The 25,320-nt window shown below is 42.3% G+C and overlaps 1 protein-coding gene across 2 annotated transcripts in view; it reads right to left on the bottom strand.

Annotated features, from left to right (window-relative positions):
* Positions 1 to 4,208: 4,208 nt before the first annotated feature.
* odad2 (outer dynein arm docking complex subunit 2) overlaps positions 4,209 to 25,320 on the bottom strand; it is a 44,564-nt gene continuing 23,452 nt past the window's right edge. For both annotated transcript variants that reach the window (XM_037078456.1, XM_037078457.1), the window contains exons 13-21: positions 24,853 to 25,086; positions 24,045 to 24,155; positions 23,737 to 23,891; positions 18,632 to 18,812; positions 18,469 to 18,530; positions 15,960 to 16,074; positions 11,207 to 11,395; positions 10,758 to 10,979; positions 4,209 to 5,183 (exon numbers count right to left, since the gene is read on the bottom strand). In XM_037078456.1, the coding sequence (XP_036934351.1) occupies positions 5,067 to 5,183; positions 10,758 to 10,979; positions 11,207 to 11,395; positions 15,960 to 16,074; positions 18,469 to 18,530; positions 18,632 to 18,812; positions 23,737 to 23,891; positions 24,045 to 24,155; positions 24,853 to 25,086 (1,386 nt within the window). In that variant the 3' untranslated portion in view covers positions 4,209 to 5,066. The remainder of the gene's footprint in view (positions 5,184 to 10,757; positions 10,980 to 11,206; positions 11,396 to 15,959; positions 16,075 to 18,468; positions 18,531 to 18,631; positions 18,813 to 23,736; positions 23,892 to 24,044; positions 24,156 to 24,852; positions 25,087 to 25,320) is intronic.

The following is a 25,320-nucleotide window of genomic DNA, read 5'->3' as shown; positions in this document are numbered from 1 at the left end:
TTGCTTGTTTGCTATCACAATCTACTCTCTCTCCTTAGTTTGCGCTCTGTCTAATTCCCTTAAACAGCGTTCTCAGATCGTTGGACGCTGACTCACAGTGTCTCTCAAATGACAGTGACACCGGGCGCTTGCAGTACAGTACATGGATAACGGCAAACATGCAAATACAGACGGCACAGGACGGATATTTGCCTACTCAGATTTAAACTAATCTTTGCATGACAGTGTCCGTAGAAAATCCAATTTTTGTGCATGCAGTAAATCTTTTTCAGCATGAGATACCAAGAATCGAAAAATTGTTGGTTTGTTTTTAACTTACATGACCAAAAGCCACAGTTTTCACCACCAATGACCCTATTACTAATATTTTTATGGAGAATCGTCGCACCCTTGAAATCTGACTCAGACACTGCCGTGTTTGCCTGCTCACTTCTTTGTTTCTTTCTTTTTTTAATTGTCGCACCAGCTTGTCATCTACATTTTATGGATGGGACTGTCAGGATTCATTAGTGCTGTGAAAGCCCCATAAAAGTCCCGGAATACTACTCAGAAATGCGAGAGGGGAATCACAGGACAGCACTTCAGCCTCTCAGAGGAGCATGGAATGGGGAGATCTCCTGAAGGAAAGGAAACGGATGCAGGCCGCTGAGCAAACAGCAGATGAGCATGACACGCGAGGCCCGCTCCGACAGACCTGGTGGTGTGAGCATGCTGTAATGTTAGAAAAACCTAATTTACAGACCGAGAAGAGAAGCTGTGTTCACCCCGCGGCCGTCGGCGACCAGAGAGGGCTGCTCTGTTTGGACGGAGCTCTGAGAGGCCGTTGTGTACATGCGTGTTTTTGATGGCAACACTGCAGGCGAATCGCACTGCCGCTGCCTCGCAACAGTTTGTGATTTTATATTAGAAATGGTCCTCAGACACTGTAGGGAACGGAAAAGCCACTTCTAATATCTGGAAAGAACTTTTACTGTTCACTAGTTGCTTTTATGAAATATTTCTGCAGGACGCCTGGGGAGATGTGGGATCTTTAAAAACTTCAAAAGAGCGGCTCCATTTCAAAACAATTGAGCTAATATCGCAGTGTACAGCACGCTCTATGAAGAATAGCCCGACTATAAAAATAAGTGATATATATTTATTATCCTGTCCGCCCGAAATTGCGGACAGTCAAATTTCAGAACTTTAGAAACGCTTTTTTTTCCCACATATAAATCTTGTGTAATGCATAATAAAATCCTCGGGAACGGTTACGTCCGTCACCCTGACCTCTGGGAAACCCCTGTGAGAGTCGGGACAGGGTGAAGGCTAGGCCAATGGTGCGGCACCACGAGTTGAGATACAGGGGTGCGGCAGATGCCAGGACCCACGTTACCTCAGGACAGGAACAACAACATCAGGGATATCCCTCCACTATTTCCATCCCTTCCGTTACGCGATGAGAAGCATCGGATCTTGAATGGTGACCAGAACGGCGAGAGCTGGACATAATTGCTGCCTCTGCTGAGGCGTGGAGGCATAACCTCTAATTTCCCGTGAATAATGTCCCTGTGTCAGACGGCTAGCCAAAGAAAGTGGCAGTTTCTTTTCTCAGAGGGTTTGCGGCTCGACTAATACACTCAACTGCGGCTTTATGACCAATGAGCCTGAGGGCCCAGGCTCCTGAAGCTTACTACCACCTCTCAGCCTTTCCCCTGTGCTCTGCAAGGGAAAACAGGAGGTTCAGATCGGACAGTAAAGCTCTGCTGCCTTAAGCACTGACCACCAAGGGTCATCAAATTCTAAAGACGTGACGGGGTCTCTTCTTATTGCAAAACATACAATCTGCTGTCCTGTGCACCCAGAGAGCCAGTTCCATGTTTACAAAGCCACATCAGGGGAGGTTGAAACGAGGGGTATTTCATTGGTTGCGATCTGTAGCCTCACCACTGGATGCCGCTAAATCCCCCTCCCCCCCCAAAACAAATGCATTTAGGTTAAAACATTTATTTCTAAATTAATAGTTTCCTGTTTTTTGTGTTCGCTGTGGAGCTGAAGTCTGGACGCCATTAGCCTAGCTTAACATAAACACCTGATGCTGGGGAGAAAAAGTTAGCCTGCCTACGTACAAACAAAGAAAATAAGCCTAGCAGCCTTAGCTCATGGTATTGTGTTTGTTTAATCTGTATACAAAGAGAAATGTATCGGGACAGGCTTTTAGTTTTATGGGCAAGCAACATTCTAAAAATAATTCATGGCGAACAGTCAGGAGCACAGAAACAATGCATGACTCCCCCTAGAAGTGCAAAACGTACATATGTAATTACATTTAAGTTTGTATGCATATAAATAAACAAGACGCAATTTTGGTTTGCACTAATTGGCTTTTTAGGCGTTGCGTGTAGGCATATATATATATATTCACTTTGGCGAGAGCAACCCTAGCTGCAATCCCCCTGCTTTCAGTCTCCATGCTAGTTTAACCTTATCCACTACAGCTCATAACACGCAGGAAAATGGAAAATACGGCAAATAAGCCACTACCCAAACCGTTGAACAATTCTTTTAAATCCTCAAAGGGGGGCTAAAAGGAAAAGGTGCCAACGCGAAGAGAAATTAGAGAGCTAAATATAAAAACGCGAAGAAAAAGAAATCTGCAGGAGAACAGGAAAAGCCTCAGCAGCCACAAAGAAAACAATTCCCCTCTCTGTTTGTTCAAGTGACTAAATGCTCTCCCTTCAAACCTTTTCAAACTCATTCTGACTTTGGTCATGCTGCAGCCGCTGTAAAGCTCGCTGCATGGAATTAAAGAGCCATTAATCACTGTGAATTATTTATGAGACGGTGGCTTCTTTCAGCTCCCAGTTTTTGGTTTTTTTTTTTTATTTTTTGGAGGAAGTTGCTTCTTCACAGTCAAACATCCACTCTCCTTCATCCGTGCTCCAACGGTGACCCCTGCTAACAGCTGGTAGCGTTTAAACTTCAAAGAGTGATGCAGATTTTCAACCACATATTTTCAGTGTTTTGCTAATTTTCTATTTCAGCACGCGTCTGATATTAATAATGAAAGTCCCATGAGACTTTTCTTTTTTTTGCGGCGGCAGCCTCTGTGGTTGAGGGCTGAGCATCTGAGCTAACTGGGACCAGGACAGAAGGATCAGAGAGACAGAGGGCAGCGGTCTCGGGACTGAATTCTGCAGCACACGAGGCTGTCAGGCCTGACGTGGCCTGTTTATAATGAACAAGAACAGAACACAAGAGGATCAGACCTGAACATTACCACTGCAGTGTACAGTATGGGAACAAGGCAGGATTATAATGAGGGCACTAGCATTTTTTTTTTTAAAAAAAGATATCCTGCAACAAAGACAGTTAAAAACATAACTACTTATGGGAAAAAGCTGCGCAATTTGTAGCATTCTCCCAAAAATCCTTTATTACATTGTTTTATAGCTGGTGCTGACGAAATGCCATGCAAGTGCTTTGGTACAGAGATGACCCCAACTGGCAAAGTTTAATATAACATTTTTGTTTTTACTGAAAAAAATAATGAGCTTGTTTGTTAAAATATATTTTATTATTTATAATAAATATCTCTACAAAATCCAAAATTACTGTAGTACTGAGTAATGTGGAAAATCCTCAGTTCACTGTCGTACACAATGTCTGTCTGTGGAGACACACTGTTGTATCCCTGATTGTTGCAGACATTTCTTATCCACTTATGATAACAGTGCTCGAATTTATGTGTTCATATTAATGTGCGGTATTTATACAGAACATTTTTGCAGACTCCACTGGTGCTGTATATCCAACAGCGAGTTACTCTGCGTGTCTAATGGGTCATTGTTGGCCGTGTGCTTTCTGAGTTTAGACGTCTCACGAATATTCATGTCGGTACAGGAGCATGCAGACTGCGTGAGATGAGGCTGAGCCACTCGTGCAGATGTGGCTACTGTTTAGAGCCCGTGGTCTTGTGTGGATTATTTAAGGAATGTTACAGCAGACAACACAGCTTCGAAGCGTTTCACACCGACAGACGGATGAGGTATTTGGCGTGGGATCAAACGCGATAGATTATTTGTATCGGTTTGACAGTCAGCGAGCAAGAAGACGGCTTCCTAAAATGTTTTCACAATGTTTTGAGCGGGTAAGTGATGTAAACACAGAGTTGGGGATAAAAGGATGTTCTAGAACGGAAGCAGGAGCAAATAAATACACTCATCAAACAAGATACAAGATTTTTATTTGAGCCCTTACTCAGATCATTTGATACAACATATTTTAACACTTGTGATGCTAATATTTGGAACACTTTTCTCATTCTATTTATGTGAAACTCTTTTTCAAACACATTTGTTTGAAACAAACTCCGTTACAAAGTTTGTGTACAACACGACAGATGCTGAGGTAAATATTTGCTGTTGACGTCAGAAGCAGCCCTGTAAGGAACTGTACAACAATTATTGGAAGTGGCATCAGGAACAGGGTTTGACATTGTTTTCATTTTGCTGAATGGAGGACAGTCTGGAGTGTCTTTCACTTTTCTTTTACATTTAATAGTTACACTTTTTGTGTGTATCATGGATGAAAACTGCAGACTGCAATTTGCAGTTTTGATAAACAGTAGGTGTTTTTTTTTGTTTTGACATTACAGTCAGCGGTGATTTAACATTTTTTATCTAAAAAGGGCACCATTTTTTCTGAAAGCTACGTTTTCATGCAAGGTTTACAAGCAGTATAGTTGTACAGCAAACAACGGGTTGAGAAAGTTTATGGAAAGACACATTGCTGTATCAAATGAGTTGGTCAAATGAATTTCTTTACGGCGCTTTGAGAACCTCAAGAGTGGTTTACTTCCATTATATGTGAGAGAAGGCAAACATCTCCAAGGTTTAAATTTTGGGGTGAACTATATCGCCTGAAATTGTAGTTGAGTGTTTCAGATTTGTTGTGAGTGGAGTGTCAGAAGCATATCAGTAACCCTGAACATATTATTGCCATCTAAAAAAAACGCCCCTGTCTTCACCCAAATAATTTTTGTACATTCGCTATTGGATGTCGAGAGCTGCTGCGATCATGGATTGTCAGAGAAATAAACGGGCCTTCGTGTTTGCCAGAGCCAGTAGACGGATGTTGCGCACACAGCCAGCAGAAGCTTCCTGGAGCATCTCGTCTTCGGAGCCTATGAAGTGGATGAGGGGCTGCGGGAGTACAGAAGACAGATGTTAAGCAGGCATCACTGTTTTCCAACAGTGTACAGTGTAATTACAACTAGTGCCCATATAGTTAGCTGGCTGCTAATGTTGCCATGTCAGCAGTAGCGGTGGCAATGACTACTGGCTGGCTGTACGGTGACAGGCTGCACTGGTCCCACGTGTCCCTGTGTGTGTGTGTGTGTGTGTGTGTGTGTGTGTGTGTGTGTCCCAATTTACCCATCCAAACCATGCCTCAGCAAAGGGGTTACAGCTGCGAGCGCACATGCTCCTGCAAGTTTGTTCAGATGAAAGTCATGCAGGGCAGGCTGAACATTAAAAACCTGAGTATGAACCCACACCACTTGACAGCCTTTTCCGCCGCTCCAAAGGTCAGATTCTATCCGACTATTAGTGGCTTGTGTAATGGATCTCGTTAGATCTTATTGCAGAACATGGTTTTGCGCTCGCAAGAAATCTCTCGCTCTGGAAGTTTACTTTTTGGTTACATAAAAACTCGACGTTCGAAAGGTTTTCATGCGTTCAAAGAGTCGCGCATTGTGCAGAAATGCGCTCAAAGTGAAAAAGCTGGATGGAGGGTGAGCTGTTTTCCTATTTAATCTGCAGCAAAATCACTACATTATGTTTGTGGGCAGCTGCAGGGCTGAATCAAAGTAAAAGTAAATGTAAGCATAAATACTCTGGTGCATTGGCTGAATCTAAATGTGTTCAATGTGTGCTCCTCGGTAAAATCACAATGGTGTGCCACTGAGGTTTCCTTAAGCCACACTTGTAATTATTTCGGATCGTCTTGTTTACATCCATAATGAACCGACTGCAACATTACATCCCTCAGCTAAGCACTTAAAGACTCTCTGCTTCTAAACATAGTGAAGCTTTGATAAATACAGTAACTGCTCGGACGTCTCAGGCACTTTTAAGCCCCATATATCAAGGTCTTGTTCTTCGCTGAGTGAAAAGGGATTCTGAAGACGGATTTTTTACCAAACATTGTGCTGCAGCCGGCTTACAAGGGGTGTTTGAACACCATCTGCATCGTTTCCCTGGTTTCTGTGCAGCAATGTCACATCCTTGTTGATCCTGAGCAACACACAAGACAACATCTAGACTGCCACTGTCCAAGGAAGCGATCCAAGAACTAATCCTGTGTAAAACTGACACACAGCCACTGATTTTTGGTTTAAGGCAGTGGAGTGATTTCAAATGGTACTGGCTAACCTTTTCTCTCCCCTCTCCCCCATCCTTTCCATCACTGGTCCGTTACACATTGGAAGTGATGGGATTCCTTTGTCGGTTTAATACAAAAATTAAATGCCTCTGTCAAGCCGTATGATCAGGGATATTTCGTGAGCAGACGTTGCCTAATCTCCATCCATCTGATCAGTGCCGAAGGCAAACCTGACACCGTTTTGCTCTCAGGTTACCACTGTGTTCACAATGCATGTCAGAGCGGAGCTGAGGTTGACCCTGACCCCTCTCCGTGTTACATGCAAACTTTAAACGCTGCTCTGCACATTCGTGTGGTTAGCAAATAGCCAAAGAAGGCGGGAGGAGACATTCTCGGGATTTTCAGCGCAAAGACAAACAGTGGAAGGAAAACAGATGAAAGATGAGGTGAGCCTGATCGTGTGAATGAGCAAGAGAGGGCAGTGAACCTACACTGTAAGTCCTGTTGAAACTGAGAAAAAGTAATATCCTTCCCTAATCAGCGGTCCAGGATGCCAGCTTCGCTCAATGCACCAGTGTGGAGCAGTATATGTGAAAGATTTGCCCCTCAGGTTTTTATATGATTCTTAAATAGCATCCAAAACACCTCAGCAAGCAAACTTACATTCTGAGGCTACCGAAAACATGCAGCTTGCTAAACAAGTCTCTTTTGTGAAAAGAGAGGATGCCTGAGGAGTGCCAGAGGCAGCGTTTTTGCCAACCTCATAGCATGTTATTCAGACGTCGCCAAATAAGGTCTCCTGAAGCGCGCAGCTAGGCTAAGATAAGCGTGTCTCTCTTTGCTGCCTTTTTTCCTAGCTTGCTCTTTCCCTCCCAGCTGGGATGTGGAGGAATATAATACGCCACTTGTTAGATATTCCCAGACTGTGGCAACATGAACACTTTTGTCGGTCTGAAAACTGCACTGCATTTTTTTTTTTTGCACTTCAGAGAGCTCCAGCGAGTCCTGACCTCTAAGACGGGAGCTGGGGAACATGAGGCGTGAGGAGAGGGTGGAGCGGGTGCACGAGTCTGTGAGGGCTGCATATTTTGTTGCATGTGTACATCCTGCAGCACATGGAAGTGTCACGGTGTTAAGTGCACGCTTTTGGACTGCGTCTGGCTGCAAGAGTTCAGGTTTGAACTCCCCTGTGCCAGCCCTGACAGTCATTACAGCTCCACCAACCCCTCTCCATCCCAGCATTCCCATGTTTCAGCCTCCGCCGTGGAGGCAAACAGCACAAACAGACAGCAGTGTTTAGCTGAGGTTGAGGGGAAGTTAGTGAGGGAAGTCAAGGTAAACAACATTCCCTACTGCATCCAGCAAGCCAGAAACTGCCTTTTCTGTGTCTCTAAAGAGGAAGAGGAAAATAAGGGAGGGCAGCTTTCAAATCCTTAACAGGAACATTTCAGTCTGAACCTAAAGCCAGTTCAAACCTGAGGAACATGGACTTGGGATTTCTGGTCCCAGCATGCGGCAGAGAGGCTCTAAAACATTACACTCAACAACATGGTAGTCATAACAGAGCAGCCGGGACACAGTGCCTGTATCATCTGCTCGCCACACCCGCAACCTGATGTCATGTTCCCCAAAAACCAACAGGAAGCTGTCGAAGTAAACCTGTGATGCTCTGCTTGGTTTTATTCCTTCCCTCACATTTAGTGCAATTTCTGCCCCACACAGCCTCACTGAGCACTTTCACTCCCGAAGTCTGACCATGTAAGAGAGAAAAACATACACCAAGGGTGCCGAGCAAGGAGTGTGCTCATGGTGCAAAAACTTTCCTCATTTACATTAGAAAAAGCCTAAAATACATACCAGGACCTGGCAAGAGCCACACTCTGGCATACCTTCAGTTGAAAATTGCCAATAATTACCATCCGCATTTTGTAATTTTCACCAATTTACTTCATAAAGCTTTTCTTATGAAAGAGCCTCTTTAATACAAATAGCTGGCTGAAGCTGTCTCCAAGAATTTACGATTTCAGCAAACAATCCCCAGTGCTTTTTGGAAGCGACGTACAGCGCAGAGGGGGGAGGCGTGCTGATTTTGTGCCCGGCACAAAATGAGGCACATCCATTTAAAACTGCGAGATACCAAGAGGGGATGTCAAATCAAACTGTGAGGGCGATTCATCTCTCAGGGCTAAAATTCCATTTTCCATGGTATGAGCTTCCTGTGAGAGTGAGCACCTCGATTCCCTTTTTCTCCAACAAGGTCTGATCTAGGAGGAGATTCCAAGGAAAATATGTTGTCAGAAAATTTAGGAAATAAAATAACAGATGACGGCGAGTTTTGTCCAAAACAAATCCAAAACGTTTTATATAAAAATGTGTAACACCTCGAACTTTGTACTAGGTACTATGTATTTACTTTTACTTTTGATAAAATAATTTAATTGTTTCCAGACCAAAACAAAAATAGACTAGGAGGGGTCACTAATGTGTTCTCCAGTGTGATGTATTTTCTTTTCAGTGCTTAATTCCCCCAGTGAATCTTAAGGGACTGGGCTTACACCATTAAGTGTGCTACAGAGGGAAAGTTACTTTCTAAACCAACTCCGGAGTGAGAAACCTTCGCTTAGTGGAAATAGTATACTACACGTGGGTGAACGTGTTTTGAGAGCTTCTCCACGGCACAGAAAAAAGCTCTTTGATATACGGTTGCAATAATACGAGAGCCAGTCCAGAATTTTACACAAGGCCGTAAATTAGATGCAGAGCCTTGTATCAGTCCTCGATACACCCTCCCCGGTCCAAGTATTGGTGATAGCACACTCTGTCTACCAGCTGCCTGTATATCATGGAGCAGGGCATTACAGTCCGAGCCCAATCCAGGAGACTGACAAGCTCCCACACTGTAATGTGTCCTTTGGGGTCAGGTAGGTATCAGCCTCTGTTCCAGACTGGCTGAGAACCGAACAATGAGGCTGCCTGTGCTACATTTCCACGTCCGAGATTAAGAACAAATGCAATGCCGGGTGCAGTTACGTGGCCTTTGGTGATTAAGCTCTTTAAAAGTCCAAAAATACATTATGCAGTAGTGTTGCAACTCTTAACTGGTACATTAATAAGGGCAAACACAAAGACAGATTAAATAGGGCGGTATGTCATGGATTTGCACACACACACACACTCATGCACATACGCAGAGAGACTCGCACTAGAATTTCAAATATAGACATGCACGCGCACACACGCACACACACACACACACACGCATGCACACACACACACACACACATGCACACACACACACACACACACACACACACAAAAGGAGGGCTTGTCCAGTTTTTGTCGTGGCTCACACTACAAAAAGCATTCATCTTAACGACTTTTGCAAATTGGACATAACTCTTTCTGAACACCCAATGTTCTGTCCAGCTACCAATTATGGCTAGTGTTGAACCACATACACTGTAACAGCAGATCAAGCTAAAATACACCATTTAATGAACATGGGAAAAAAATATCTGGCTGCAATGGCATAACCACTTTGTAATTTATATTGCAGTTGTTATTTTGGGGGAGGGAAAAAAAAGGATTTAAACTCGCTGTGGCCACAGACAGATTTCTCATGTGAAAGTTTCTCTATGTGAAACATGATAATAAAAAAAAAGTTAGCGAATGATGCCGAAATACGGGTTGATGATCATCTGTGACAAGACATCAATTACAGCAGGATCTCTGCGTCTCTGTCAGACACAGACAAACATAAACAGTGTCTGGAGCTGAGCATGGAAACACGCTGACAGGCTCAATGTTAGACAAAACAATGCTTGTTTCTTTTTGGAAGAGCACTACACAACTGCGATGATGAGGGGAGCTGGCAGACGTAGCTTTACAGAGTCAGAAAAAAATGATCCATAAAAAAAACATTGTTCTCTTTTAGCCTGGAACAGCACTGCCCCCACCCTGCTTGGCCTGAACCATATCGCTGCTACATTCTACCCTGATGTCCAGGAACAGCCCTTAGCAACAGTTACCCCCAACTACAGACCTTTGACTTGATCTGTAATGGCATCTAGGGTCTACCGGAGAAACACTGAGCTGTTTGCCTTTCTAAATTCCCATGAAGGCTAGAAAGTGGAGTCATGTTTCCGCGGCAGAATAAAACCAACTTTGTTTCTGCTCCATTGGTCAAAGGCTCTCAAAATAGTCAGCTTTTCAAAGTTTATTACCCAGTGTTTGTCACACTTCACTAGAACAAGTGCGGTGGGAGGGGAAGGCAAATTTTCCTCAATCTAATTAAGCCAGATTTAGTCGCGAAAACAAATTAACTAGGTAAAATAACTACTTGATGATTGATCTTCAAAAAAGAAGGAGTAAGGAGTCACAGCTCTACAACTGACCTTGACCACTCCTTTCTCATGCATGGTGATGCAATTGTTGGGGTCTTTGGACAGCTGGTACAAGGCCATAGCTGCGCTCTGGTGGACTGGTCTCTCTTTTGACTTGAGGTAGCGCACAAGGGAAGCAACTGCTCCAGCTTCACCGAAGGACGCCCTGTTGCTGCCCCACATGCAGCAGTGGCTGATGGCCTCAGCCAGGTGGCGACGGAGCCTGTCATCAGTCTGTGGAGAGGAGAACATCCTATTGGTCCCTGAAGACCAGTCTTTACAATTTAGACAACAACAAGCTCTACTGCAGCTCTGCAAAAGGCTAAATCTAACTGTTATTCATATTAGCTGAATGTTTGTTAGGAAAAGGCCTACTACAATCCATTGTAAAGACATGTATATTCTCAGTAAGTACAGGGATGTTGAAAAGTTGTTTGCCTCCAGTAGTGAGGTATACTTACTGTGTTCGTCAACTTGGCCAGCAACGGGACAACCCCGTGATCAGTGAGAACTGCCAGATTTTCCTTGTCTTTGGCTATTTTGGAGATGGCAGCGCAGATGCTTGCCAGCACTTCATTGTTTGCTGACTTCAGCAAATTAACAATCAGTTCCAACCCACCGACAAGGGAGCGCACCATTTCCCCTGCATCCTAAAGTCAAAGAATGTGTTATTAGCTGGTGCACGGTCCAAATAAACGTGGAGGATGATGAAGAGAGAGGGAGTGTAATGTCTGAGGAAAGAAGAGAGCAAGGCAGACAAAACAAAGGATGCTAAATAAGTATTTTTTACCGGCCAGGAAACAATCAAAGTCCCATCAGTGCAAACTCCTCAACAGAACTATCGCTTTCTTGGTTTTCTTGCATGAAGGGACATGGGGAAATCTTGTGTTCTCCCACAACAGGATTTCTTAAAATATCTGCAGGTTAGGAGTTATGTGAGATCATGTCTGCCTGACTGAATTTGGTGGTGTGGTCAAATCTGTTTGTTTTATTTGTTTTGCATGACATTGTTTAATATAATTTAAAGTATTGCATAGATTGCAGTATTCAAAACTAAATTACACAGGATATTACCCAAAATTTCCCCACACTGTGATAAATGTAACTTACCCTAACACCCTTATTACACAGTTATGGCCTATGTCCCACTTTACAGAACTTAACTTTTTAACTCCTACTACTAGTGATCCAGTATTTATCAACCTATCAGAAGGGCTGAGGAGACTACAGGTACCTCAGCAACATCTTTCGTCTAATGGGCTTCTCACCACTAAAAACTGGACTAAGTAGAAAGTGAATATTGTTAAAGCCCTGGTGACCTGACCTCCCCTTACCTCCCCTTAAGGGAAAAGCAATCAACTTCAGGGATACTGTATACTGCCATGTTAAATTTTCTGATATATTGTTTGCTTGAGGGCGCAATATGTTGGAAATTGAATTTAAAAACATTGAAAAAAATCACTAATATTATCAACAGAGTGTTTAAGAGACATCTCTACTTAAGTTAGCATGCTAACCAGCTATCCTGTGCTGAAAAACTCCTTTCTCCCAGCAATCCAAACAATCCCCTGGTAGTCCACCTTGCTGAACAGCTAACTGAGCTAACAAGATAAAAGTAGCTACAGTCAAGGTTGCATAAATGGAACACAGTAAGCAGAAATTAGCACTTACATGGGTGATACACTGCCCCTTTGTGTTCTTATGTACTGCACCATTAAAAAAAGAAACATTTACATTTGGACGCTATATATGATGAGTGTCCTGTTCTCCATGTTAAACATAACTACTGAAACATTTTTGAAACAGAACTATAGCCTCTCCTACAGCAGAACTGTGTTGTGGATCTGAGCGAACAAACCAATAAATTTGACATCTTTGTCAACCTCTCCTACTCTCACCCTTACTTGTCATAATGAGGAGGAAACATAGAATTTAAAGCTTACTTAGAAGTGTCATTTAAAGCCTTGGCCCCAGACCGACGCACAGTGTAGATTCAAGGCTTCATGGTTTGATTTCAAGGCACCAGCTGCTACCACAGGACTCTGAGCCACTTATGGGGCCGTGCCTACCAAACCGACAGGCTGGTAGGCAGTGCTGAGAGAACCACAGCGGAAGAGCTGGCAGAGACAGAGGCTTCAGTATGGCTTGGCACATCAGGCTGCTGTTTAAAATCAGAACTCACCGTATCGCCAGCCATGGAAGAAGAGATCGAGGTGGCTGAGTCTGTAATGTTCAGTGGTTTGAAAATAGAGCAGGAATTTTCCCAAAGGCTAACAATTAGGGATGCAAATCACAAAGTATGCTTAATTGGAGTCCTTCTCTACATCAGTCTACTTGCCCAAGGCAGATGTATGGCACAGTACTGTGGAGTACAGTAATCACAGAATATATTATGAGCACTTTATGGTTGTTCATTCTATAAATTAAGGTATTTCATCAAATTCAGCACTGACAAAAAGTACAGCCAGGAGAGCTGGATGTTCTGGTGTGTTCCCCTCTCTAACAGAGAGCTCACAGCTGAAATGAGGCAAGGTCGCTGTATATGGGCCCTGTGATGCATTGCCAGAGGATGAGCCATGTGTGCGGTGCCGGGGGGTGGGGGGGTTGCCGGGGCCAGGAGCTGCCCCCCTGACACACAGGAAGCCCTTCCTCAGGAATACTGATGATGGCTGGCCAGGAGTCCCTGAGACAGAGGAAGCTCTCTCAAGCCACCAGCTGCGATTGACCAGCCAGAATCTCTTTCATGGCCTGGGCAGGCCCCCAGATCTGAAAGCCACAACATTATGAGGCTGCACACGGAAAGGTCTTTCTCACTACCCTCTCTCTCTCTCCCCTCCTCTTACCCAGGATGACATGAAATAGAAAACACACTATCTGCTGTGCGTGATCTCAGGCTGAGGGGAGCAAGCCTGGCTCAGACAGCAAGAACGTGCCTTGACATTCTCTGGAGCAATCAGGCTACTATGCATCTCAATGTGCCTCTGCGTCCAGGTGAATTAATGATACGCCCAATTACGTGTGACGGGGAAGGTTCTACTTCTTCGACTGAAGAACAAAGATAGTTGAATGGTTCTTTATCGTGGTATTAAGTGAGTTTAAGTTATGGACCTGTGGGCATGGAGCACAGCATCTGTGTCGGTGGAGGGGCTGCAGTACAGTATAGAGCATCTAACAGATGCATTTATACCACGGCTCTCTCATAAATCCACTATGGAACCGCTAACTCAAACCACATGGGATTTTTATCTAAATAGCAACTGCACCAAAGCAGCTGTATCAGGTTCCGTAACTCCACGGGCAAAGAGTGCTATTTAGCTCTTTTCAATGCCCCTGTCTCAGAAAAATCACTCAAAAAGCATGTTCATGAATTTCCCTCAAAATTGGCACACTGAGGACCAGACAAACATTGTCAAACTTTGTTAGCACTCAATAGTGGGTACGCGGTCTCCCACTCCCCCCATATGGTTGCCATCCATCATTTTCACTACGTTCCTGGGCCAGAGATATTCCTGCCAGAAAAAAACAAAAAAAAACAGCTTCACCCCCAACATACCTGCCTGGGCCTAAATATATCCGTTAAAGTTTAACCAGACTGTGCCACTGACAAATGTTTACCTAAATCACAGCAACAACCTAATGGAACAACATTACGTTTATAGCTAGAGATGATGTGATCAGAGCATTAAAGACGTGCTGATGTGCAACTGGAATTCACATTACAAGTTCAATGACAACACTGCTCTGTTACACTAAGCCTGACAATGTCATGAAGGAGCTCATAATGATCCATGACAGTTTTTATAACTGTATCAAAAACAATGTGATTACAAACTTTTCTCTCCTTTGTCAAAACCTGGCACCTATGTTACCCGAAATGCAACTTGAACACCAACATGTTTAGTCAGAGATTTGGGTGTGTTACGCTGGTAGTGGCAAAGTGTAAACCAACACTGATGTCACTCATTGATTTGTTGACTGTTTTTCTGAGGCCTTAAGTGTGGAATTACAGCCAACGCAATCGGGGGGGAAAATACACTGTGCCTGTATAGTGGTTGGATCTGACTTAGAACCCGAGGACCCACCATGGTAGCTACTCAAATGACGTCTCTTGACGCAATGTATCAAACCTCACAGTGCTTTTTCTGGAGATACAAAAGGCTTTTTGCATTATTTTCCACACAAGCAGCAGTGGGTAAAATCAATTATTTTCTTTAAAGAAAACATCTGTCTTGTTTATGCACCTCTGAACTAGGCATCATCCGATTAACAGCCTGATTATTGGATCTGATATTCAGCGTTATTCTGATTATCAAAATTGAGGGTTTCTTTTCTCAGATTTGCAGATCAAATAAATTAATAATTAATAATCAGCGAAGTAACTAACTAATTAGTAAAGTTAGCAAATAAATGTAGTAAAAAGTGTAATATCTGTCTCCAGAATCTAGTGGAGTGGAAGTACAAAGTAGCAGAAAATATAAATACAAGTACATTACTTAAGTAAATTGTACAATCACTCACAATTCTAAAGTTTGACAGTTAGATTTTTATCTTTACTGTAAACATATATCAGTTCCAAAGGCTTGTACAGTTTCCTTGATTATCAATAATAACCTGTATCTGCCCTGGAAAAAACATATCAGATATCCCTAAGCCAAACTTACAGTGTAGCTCCATAAATAGTTATATCTAAAATTATATAAGTAGTAATCATGGCAGTGTAGCAGGTTCTTTTGCAATCAACGTGTTCAGTGTTTTTATCAGGGTTCACAGAAACTCTCTATTACCCTATGCCCTATGCTTGGATCGTGTGCCTCTGTAACAAGTAGCATGTTGAAGGGAGATATTCAGCTGGGAAATCAGAAGCCGTGCTACAGGATATTACTCAGTCTTTTCCCTCTGCCTGCTTCCCAATTCACCAATCCCAGTGTGCCAAGGAGGCTTCTCTGCTTCATATTAGCCCGAGGTTCATTTAAGCCTCCTCTGACACAGCTCTGCCCTTGCTAACCTCCCAGCAGCAGTAGGTTGGAGGGAGAGCTCAGCAGACGAGCGTGGTGATATAAGCAGGCCTCTGTTTTGTCAGCAGGATGACCCTTCGTTCTGAAACAACACAAACATCTGCAGACCTCTTTGATTTGGAGACTATGTGCCTTGGGTGTGTTTCACTCATAAGTCAGAGGACAGAGGCAGAAGCAGATTTACTTCACTGGACCGTACCTTTGCATTCTCAATGCACGGACAAAGGGCCCATGCAGCACTGGACTGCACATCTGCACTAGGGTTTTTCAATAAGGACCACACCAGGCGGACTCCGTCAAGCTGGTCGATGATTCTGTCGGCAGACAGAGAAAGGAAAATAACGTTAATAGTGGTAAAAGGGAAACTAATAATGAACGAAACAACAGAAAGAAAATAACCCTGGCAAGAATAAACAAGATTGAGAAGAGTGTTGCAATTTCAATCAGTACTTTCATTAACAGTTGATTTCTGCTTCAAGGATTTAAGAGTTACTGATCTGTTTCTAAGAGCTGGGGCTGTATCAGCCTGGCCAGTAGCAGTATAGCAACTAAAGCCAAGTTGGATCAAAGCGTCGATTGATTTCAGCATTGGCTTTTCTTCACAACTTGCCTTCAGTCCTGTTCATTTCCTCTCCAGGCCCGCAACCCACCCACTGTCTGCTCACTCAAATCAATCTTCACAGAAAAGCCTGGCGATACTAGGGCCAGAGGTTAACTCGCATACATCTGTTTATAGTCCTTCATACAAGGGTTTTATAAATAGAAACTGAAACAAACTTACACTTTATGCTGGTGGCTTGTTTTTCAACCAGAGCCAAAAAGAGGACCTCTTTCCAAATCAAACAGAGCCAGAGACAGGTTGCTCTATATTTCATATAGTCTGAGTGAAGTTTACTTAGGCACAAGCTGTATTTCATGTCATATACATGACTGTAGTCAAGACTGCAGTCAGGGTCTGGAAAGCCCAAGAATTACGCCACAGTGCACCCGTTGTCTGGTGTAAATAACATGTAACGTATTCCCCATGTGTGCTTTCACCAACAAGGCCGACATTGAATGCTGTCATAATTACTTAAACACTCCCTAATCACAGTATCTCTGTGACTGGCAACGAGCGAACACTCATCAGGGACGTCCCTTGCACCATCTGTCTTCCGTTTGCACATAAATCAGTCTGGAGGGATCATAACATCAGATTCCAGTCTGCGGGGCCTCTTAAATCCGGACCAAAAACAAAAGTGAAGCGTCATATCATCCGCCAAAACAGCTCCGTCTTCCCATGAAGCAGGTATGAAACAGATTACCAATGAAGTCGCAGCTGACAGTGATGGATTAGAGGAGGAGACCACAAACCCTGGAGGCATTAAACAACGTGTGTTCACTGTTGTAGCTACACAGGACTCAGTGGAGGAGGCGCAATGTCATTAGCCACACACTGCCTACTGGTCGAGAATGAAAACAAACACACCAGTACTTCATGGAAAACTTGAAAGTGATGAGGGTTTGTTTTAGGCTTTTTTGCAGTTATGGATGACCTGCATCAGAATGATGATGAGGGAATGATTGAGCTGATCAACAGAAGGTAGTATTTGAGAAAAAGTTCCTGTTGGGAGAATTAAGTCACGTCAACTGACAATAATTCTGTAGCTTACTGTGTGGTATTATGCGTCATCATATTTGCTGGCAAACCAAACATCGTCTAATCACAGGGAATGTGAAAAACAGCTCCTGCAGTGTTGGTTTGGAGGAGGAAACAATCACATCTGAGTTAATTGCTCAGCAAACTACTGTACACACACGTCTAAAAATAAGAGAGTGCCGCAAAACATACAGAAAGCAGCCACTGAAATAAGAATTTCCCATTTACAGCCGTTTGCTAAGGCTGAAAAATTACAGTCTGGCCTAAATATATACACTGTGAGAAAACATGGAGAACATGATGAAGCAATGCAAAACACGCCTCTTGCGTGAAGTCAGTGGCTTTAATTTGACATGCTTCACTTTTTATTGAACCCGCTGTTTTTTTCTTCCAAGCTATTGTAAAAGGCTCATATGATAGCCTTAACAGCTAACAAACAATATAAACTCAGTCATTAAGTTGTATTTGTGTCCAGTGCTAATTAAGAAGGGTCTTGCAGTCCATAACAGCCTTGTAAAAGCAATGAAGCACAGATTGAGGGTGAGGTTAAAGAACATTGAACAAAGACTGCTCTGGAATGTAGTTCACTGTGTTTTCTTGGCCATGTAGTCTTGGACAGGCCGGGGCTTTAGGTATGTTCGTCTGACCAGCTCAAGTCCTAACAGTGACCACAAAGTTATAGTAAAGCACCGGGAATGGTACCACAACCGTATTTAACACAGCAGGTACAATAAACAAAGCTTTTAAATCCTGTCATTATGCCGTGGATGAAAGGGGAAAGTACCTGTATAATTACAAATTAAAAGAACATATATTTTCTTATGCATCAGCCCATGACACGTTAATGATACTGTGTTGAAATCCTGGAATTGATGTCTTTCCCTTGTTAAAACATATGACATCAATAGACGGCCAAGAATATGTGTTTAGAGCTCATTCAGTAATAACAGTGAGTAAGCAAAGAATTGCATGTTAAAAGACATTTTGCATTGGGCTGTTTGCCTTGTGCAACTGTACTCTGAATGTCAATGTTAGCTGGTTTGATGCCCTGGAAGAGAGGGACACTTACGCCATGTTGTCTTTGTCTGTGGCACAGGCGCCCACTGCCTTGGTTACATTCACCAGTAGTGCCTGGTTAAATGACACAAATAGAGAATACATGCACAAATCAATATAGGAGCACGTTCCAAAGATCAGATGGTTTTATGCAGCAAGATAAAAACACAACATGCCTGGTTTGTTCCAGTGAGCAGGTTAACTAGCAACTTGATGCCTCCACATTTGCGGATGGTGGCCTTGTTGGCAGGTATCTGGGCGAATTCTCCCAGAGCTCCCACCACATTTACCAGCACCTCTTCAGGTTGATCAGACAGCAGGCCAACCAGGGTATCCAGGGCTTTGTACTCCTGAAGCCTTTCAAGGGTGGAGAAGAGAAAGACAGGCATCTTATTTACTAATTTCTTCACATAATTACATTCATTACATCAACTGATAGAGAAATCAACAAACAAAATAGACTCTAGCTCTGGCTCTGAGAGGCTTTGGCAGGGGGGCTTTGTGCTTACTGCTAACTTCACAATGCTAACATGCTCAGAATTACAATGTTAATCCTAGAATGATTTTAAGGAAGTACAGTAGTTAATATGTTTACCAACTTAGTTTAGGAGAGGCTCTACTTAGGCATAGCTAAATGTCCAACCCCGGCAGAGTTGATCCAAAAACACAATGGGTGGTTCCTGCTCAGGCCTTCATGAGCTGATTAGTCAGAGGAGATTGGGCTTTTCAGGAAAGAGGCCTTAAAGACACGAGTACTAAAGCAGATCGTTCAGTCAGATGGTGAATAGAGGAAAATAACGTGTTTTTTTAACATTAAAATATGCAAACATTTTCTTGTAGACTGCCAAGTTTGAACCCAAATATGAGCATAATATGGGCATGCTACTTTACTAATAAGCACTGAGCAGGAAGCACAACTGAGAGTGATCTTAGAGTCATTAATTTTGCAGGAGGTGTGGTCATAAACAAAGACCTGATGACAGTGCAAGCGAAAAGGTTTTACAATTCATCCTGAGAGGGAAATTTATGCAAATGTGCTTAAATTCATGGCAATCAAACCAATAGTTAAAACACAAAACACAATCAATAAAACACAAATGTTTGACCTCATAGCAGCTTTATAGTTAAGTTGGTGGATCAGCAATTGTTTTAGGGGTACATCACCCGTGAATCATGAATGTCTGTGCCAAATTCTTAAGACATTTAGTGGACGTTTTGACTGTGGTGTGACTCATCCTCTCAGGACGATGAATGTCTACAAAACTGCATTGCAATCCATCCTATAAATGCTGAGATATTTCAGTCTGGACCAAAGTGGTGGACTGACCAGCTGACAGACAGACCAACAGACCTGCATCATTGCCATCCCTGGAGCTGTACCACTAGTGTGGCTAAACATGCTATTACTTATCTAAGTGCACACAGCCATATAGGCATAAAGTTCTTGCTGCAACCCAGTGGTACAGGCAGTTTTCCCACGGCTGCTCACAGTTGTCCCTTGTCCGTACTTCCATTTCCAAAGCTTTGCTGTGGTTTGGAAACTCTCCCTCCCTCTTTTGCTGTGATTTTGCCTTGTTTGCCCATGCTATAGAGTGGTAAACTATAGTAAACATTTAAAGGGGATATAACGTGGTTGCAAAAAACCTCAACAAACCTCTGATGTACAGTTAAATTCTATGACTGTTTTTATTCACAGTTACGGTCGCTGGCAGCGCAGACTGTAAGCTATTGTAGATGGCCAAGGTCATTTGGTTTTGGTCAGGGTCCACTGACACACCTATTCTTACAAGTGAAAACACTGCTAATGATCAGAGGTGCTGCCAAAGTTAAGTTCAGTGAAAATCGCCATAAAGAAAAACAATGGTTTTCCCATGCCAGCGCTGAAGTGTCATCTGCAATTGCCTACAGTAGAATTATCTTGTAATCACAGACATAACTTTTGATAAATGAACAGTAAGTCATGCCTATTTTTGTTAAGCCAATCCCAGCTAATTACGTTATGGCAAGAGTAAAATTACCCAAGACTGCCTGGAGCGGCTTCCACTGCAAACACTGGGCTCCACACAACGGGAAGCTTATTAAAGCCTGTCGGAGGACACAGGAACCACAGTGGGACTTCTGTGTAGCGCAATTTTATGACTGATTTCCTCTCTTTCACTTTTCTCTTTCTTCTGCACTAGATCACACATTCAGCTAAGTGCAGAAAGCTTAACCGCTGCCTTTCATTCTAACTATGGCTCTGAGGAAAAACCCATGTCAAAGTAAGACATTTCAGGGACCCAGAGATGCTTGGAAACCATGACAAAGAGGGAAAGATAGATGATTGTTCAACCTGAAATTTAACCATCCGATAAACTGATTTAATTTGAAAGGAAACAGGGGCGCAGTAACTTACTTGGGTGAGCAAAAAAAACGTTTGTGAGGTAAGGAGAAGTATCATTTGGAGAAGCAATTATGGTGTGCTCATCATAGGGCTGGAACAGAGGTAAGATGGAGGGGTAGTCAGTAATTGAAAGCTAACCCCACAATCTTGACCCCAAACATTACTGCGCTGGCAAATACAGTAGAGACTTGGCAGTCGTGACTTTCCATTACAAAGTTATTCCCTCAGACTTTTGTTGAGGCTTTTTACAGCACTTTTGTATGTCAATAACACCTCGGTATACAGGCTAAAGAGGCCACATATCGATGCATGCATAAATCTGCAAAAAAGCCATCCATGTAATATTGGAAGCCCTACAAAAAACATAAAATTATGTGGTCTTAAAACAAATACACTTATGTACTTCATAGTTATGAATGTAATTAAATTTCAGGGCATCAATCATCTCCCATTTTGATGCATCATTAATCAGGAAAATGGCTTACACATGCTGCTACTTGTCTTGAGCAGAGGTCCCCCGACCTCAATACTGTCCAGACCACGCGAATCATTAGTCACATGAAAGAAAAAAGGGATGTTGTTTGCAAAGGGCCAAGGGGTCTGTTTCATTTGACCATGTACCGAATGAAAGAAAAGTGAAAAAAATATCCACACTCTGCTACTCATTATTGCTGAAGCAAAATATATTCCAAAATGATTTTCAATTCAGTACAACACTCAGCCAGTGATTGATTCTGAAATGAGCACATGCCCCTAAAAACAGTTACCATTAGCAGCCTTTGCCTTTTGACAGTAATGGCTTGGTCACTGACCTAGACATTTAAAGTGATTCAAATATGCCAGAGAGGATGAAAAAACAGATCCACTTACACATTAAAGAGTGCATTAAAAACATTTGCCGGGCATCATGCTGGTTTCCTCCTGAAGAAGTAGCCACATATCACCTTTGTTCACATCCAACTGCCCACATCATCCAAGAAACAAAGTAAAACATTAACACAGACGGGAAGGAAACCATGAAATATTATGGTCTCTTGGTAATCTCACGTGGATACCTTTGTGACATGTTAAATTTAGAGTGAGGGCAACCAAGTGTTTTTTAGTGTTTGCAAATGAAGTGTCACTAAATGTGGTTTACATGTGATTAATGGCATCATTATAATTATTTCTATTATTGTTATTATCAGTAGTAATATAAATATTTCACATAGCAACAGTGTGACAAGTCATTACAAGTGGCAGAGAGCCTGTGCTGGCAGCAAGTGTATTATGCTGCCACATTACTCATGGCCAGCGCAGTTAATTTGTTTTATCATTACGCCAAGTTGCAGTCTGAAGGGTTCCCGGTATGCACGAGTTTCAGCATGAGTTTATCTTTAATTAAAATTATCAAGAAGCCAGTTTATAAGCTTGATTTGTACAATTAAACACTGTCTGCTTACAGAGTAATATACATGACACTATCTTTAATCATTTAATGACAATAATAATATAAAGACATTAAAACAAATCAAATCAAACTGATTTCTTTCATGACATGTGTTAAAGGGACAACGATCTGTCCATGTTGCTTTAAAAGAATGTTATCGTCATTCCTCCACTCCAGTAAAGGAATCCTCGCTTAACTTGATGTGACAGCAGACACTCAGTTCCAGTTGGGAGGACTTAACTTAGACTTTAAATGCAGGATATCATTCTGTCAGTCATGATATATGAGGTGAAGAAATGTCATCGCAAAGTGCTTCTACTTCTTCTTCTTGTTATTTCTAGAATTCTACTGCATTTTCGGCTGCAAAGCCCTGCCTTTTATGAATGAAAAGAAAGACATACATTCCACATTATCTTAACTTCATGAAACTCTTTTTCATGAAAATGATTAAAAGACAGTGACTTATCAGTTTGTGGCTACACTTTATCAATATGTAACAAAGATATATAATTACTGCATGTGTGTTACACTGAATAAAAAAGTTCATACAGCTACACTAAATCCTTCATTCAAAAGTGCACCAGTGGAAATGCAAAGTGCTGCCAGGGCATGCCTCTGGCCATTATTTATTTTAGAGGGCAAATTACTGACTAATCATCTAACACTTAAGTGCAAGTCAAAAACCTATCCAGAAATGTCACAGCCGAAGCATCCAAGCTAAATGACACTTAAATAAACTTCTGCCTTCAATGACAAATGATTAAAGGCTCTGTCAGCCTGCTTTCTCTGACATTAGACAATCACCAGCTCAGGGCTGATTCTTTCAGCATGCCTACATTTGGTTAAATACTAACAGGACTTGACATACACGTCACTGAAGTCTATAAAATCAGCGCACCGACTTGAGCATTTGTTAACGCTGGGAAAGACTGAATTGTAGCAGCAAACACTCACATAAACGATCAGCGCTGAAGGAATCCAAAAACTTTACATTCGGAGCAAATAATCACTTCAGGCTGGAACAATGGTAAAGACAGGGAGACATGACAATAGCATGTGTGTGGAAAAAGTGACACAGCTAGTCATGAGTGAATAAAATGTATAAATACTGTATGTGATGATGGCATGACGACGCTAATGCACGCAAGCCAGTTGAAGCCCTTTCTGGTGTGTTCACATGCTGTATTCACATGCTTAACCACGTCATTTTAGCCAACATATTTTCCAAAGGTTAAGGCACGTGTGTGAATTTCCCTGATTGCTGTTGATCAACTCTGATCCTGAGGTTCATTACACTGCTGTATGACTACTGATTCATCATAGTCATACTAATCTGTCACCACTAATTACAAACATATAATCATGCAAACCCAAAGATATCAGTGTGTTTGCGTGTCTGTGGTTATGTTGAGTTTGTGTGTGTATTGATAAGAGTTAGTAATAAGGTGGGACCCTGAGTCGTGGCTTACTTAGCTACATTCTCCACACTGATGGAACACTTCCAGATGGCCCCGGTGGCAGCGGCCAAGAGCTGCTTGTTGTCTGCCTTGCTCAGCAGTGAAACCAGTGGCTGCAAACCTTTGTACTTATACACCAGGACACGGGTTTGTTCGTCCTCGGCACACTAGAAAGTCAAACATTGGATCTGCATTATTGCCTCTACAAGCTGGGTCTACTTAAAAAATAGTCTGAGAAACTATTTTACTCCTTGTCCTTCTTTTTTCCAGTTCTGTTCATTTCTTTCATAGACTATGGCAGGAATGTTGAAAACAGGTACCTTAAAGATTGCGCTGGCACAATGCATTTGTAGCTCATCATTGTCACTGCTCAGGTTTTTGACCAAATCCTTGATCATGCCCTCCTTCTGAATGGCAATCCTGTAGCTTTCCTGCGGTGACATGGCAATTGGCAGACCACATGGTCAACATAAACTGTTGAATGTATAGTTACGTCACATTAGTTATTTTCTTTTTTATTACCAAGGAAGTTATGTTTATATTTGTGGCTTTTTTGTTGGTTTGTTTCTTTATTGGTTGGTTTGTCAGCAGGATTACACAAAAACTACTATATGGATTTCCACAAAACTTGGATGAAGGATGGGATGAAGGACAGAATAGAACTTTTTGCACAGATTTGCATGGATTTTGACCTTTGATTCTTTGACGGCTTATTATGTGTGCCAAATTTAGTGCAGCATACTGTGTAGTACATCATCCTCAAGGTAATCATGGTTACGCAAAAAGTAACTGAAACAAAAACAAAGAGTAATAAAAACAGAATTGGGACGATATTTTGTACTTTGTACTTGATGTTTACATGACTTGCAGCCAACTGCTTTAGCAAATTTTTGTATCTTTTTTTGTAACAACTATTCTGAACTTGTTATATGTTGTTCCTGACAAATACCCTCCATATTGTATTAAGACCAACCAACTAAAACTAATACAGAATCTAATAAATATTAAACTTGAAAAAGCAGACCCTGTGGAAATTAAAACTAAATTTAGAACAACTAAACAAGAATAGTGAAAACAAAAAATAAAAACAAGCTAAACAGACAAAACTATAATAACTCTCTCCTTCACCTCTGAGGCGCACTCCTGCAGGGTGCCTACAACGGGAATAAGCATGTTCTCATGTGGAGACTTGAGCAGGCATCCCAGCAAAGGGATACCCTCAGCCTTCCGAATGGCTTCCTTGTTCTTGGTACTCTTGCTGCAGCTCCACAGAGCCAGAGCCCCACAGCGAGCCACCTCGACATCCTTCACTTGGTTTGCAGTCAGGTTGGCCAAATTAGGCACACATTCCAGCAGCTTCACCTGAGCACAGAGACAAGGGGCCTGGACTTAGCATGTGAATAAACATGAAACATGAAATGTGTGCAAACAAGCAGACAAGACCACACATGTTTAGCAGAAAACTTCCAAGCAGAAATTCAAGGACTCTGAAAAGTTTGCTTGCACGATTGGAGTGATAATGTACCGTTCCAGATGGCACTGGAAGTTGTTGGCTGTGATTAAGGGTGTAATTAAAATTCTATTACCACTGGGTCT

This window comes from Acanthopagrus latus, chromosome 19 (genome assembly GCF_904848185.1).
Source record: "Acanthopagrus latus isolate v.2019 chromosome 19, fAcaLat1.1, whole genome shotgun sequence".
NCBI lineage: Eukaryota > Metazoa > Chordata > Actinopteri > Spariformes > Sparidae > Acanthopagrus > Acanthopagrus latus.
Note: the sequence above shows the minus strand (reverse complement) of the source record. Positions and strands in the feature narration are given on the sequence as shown.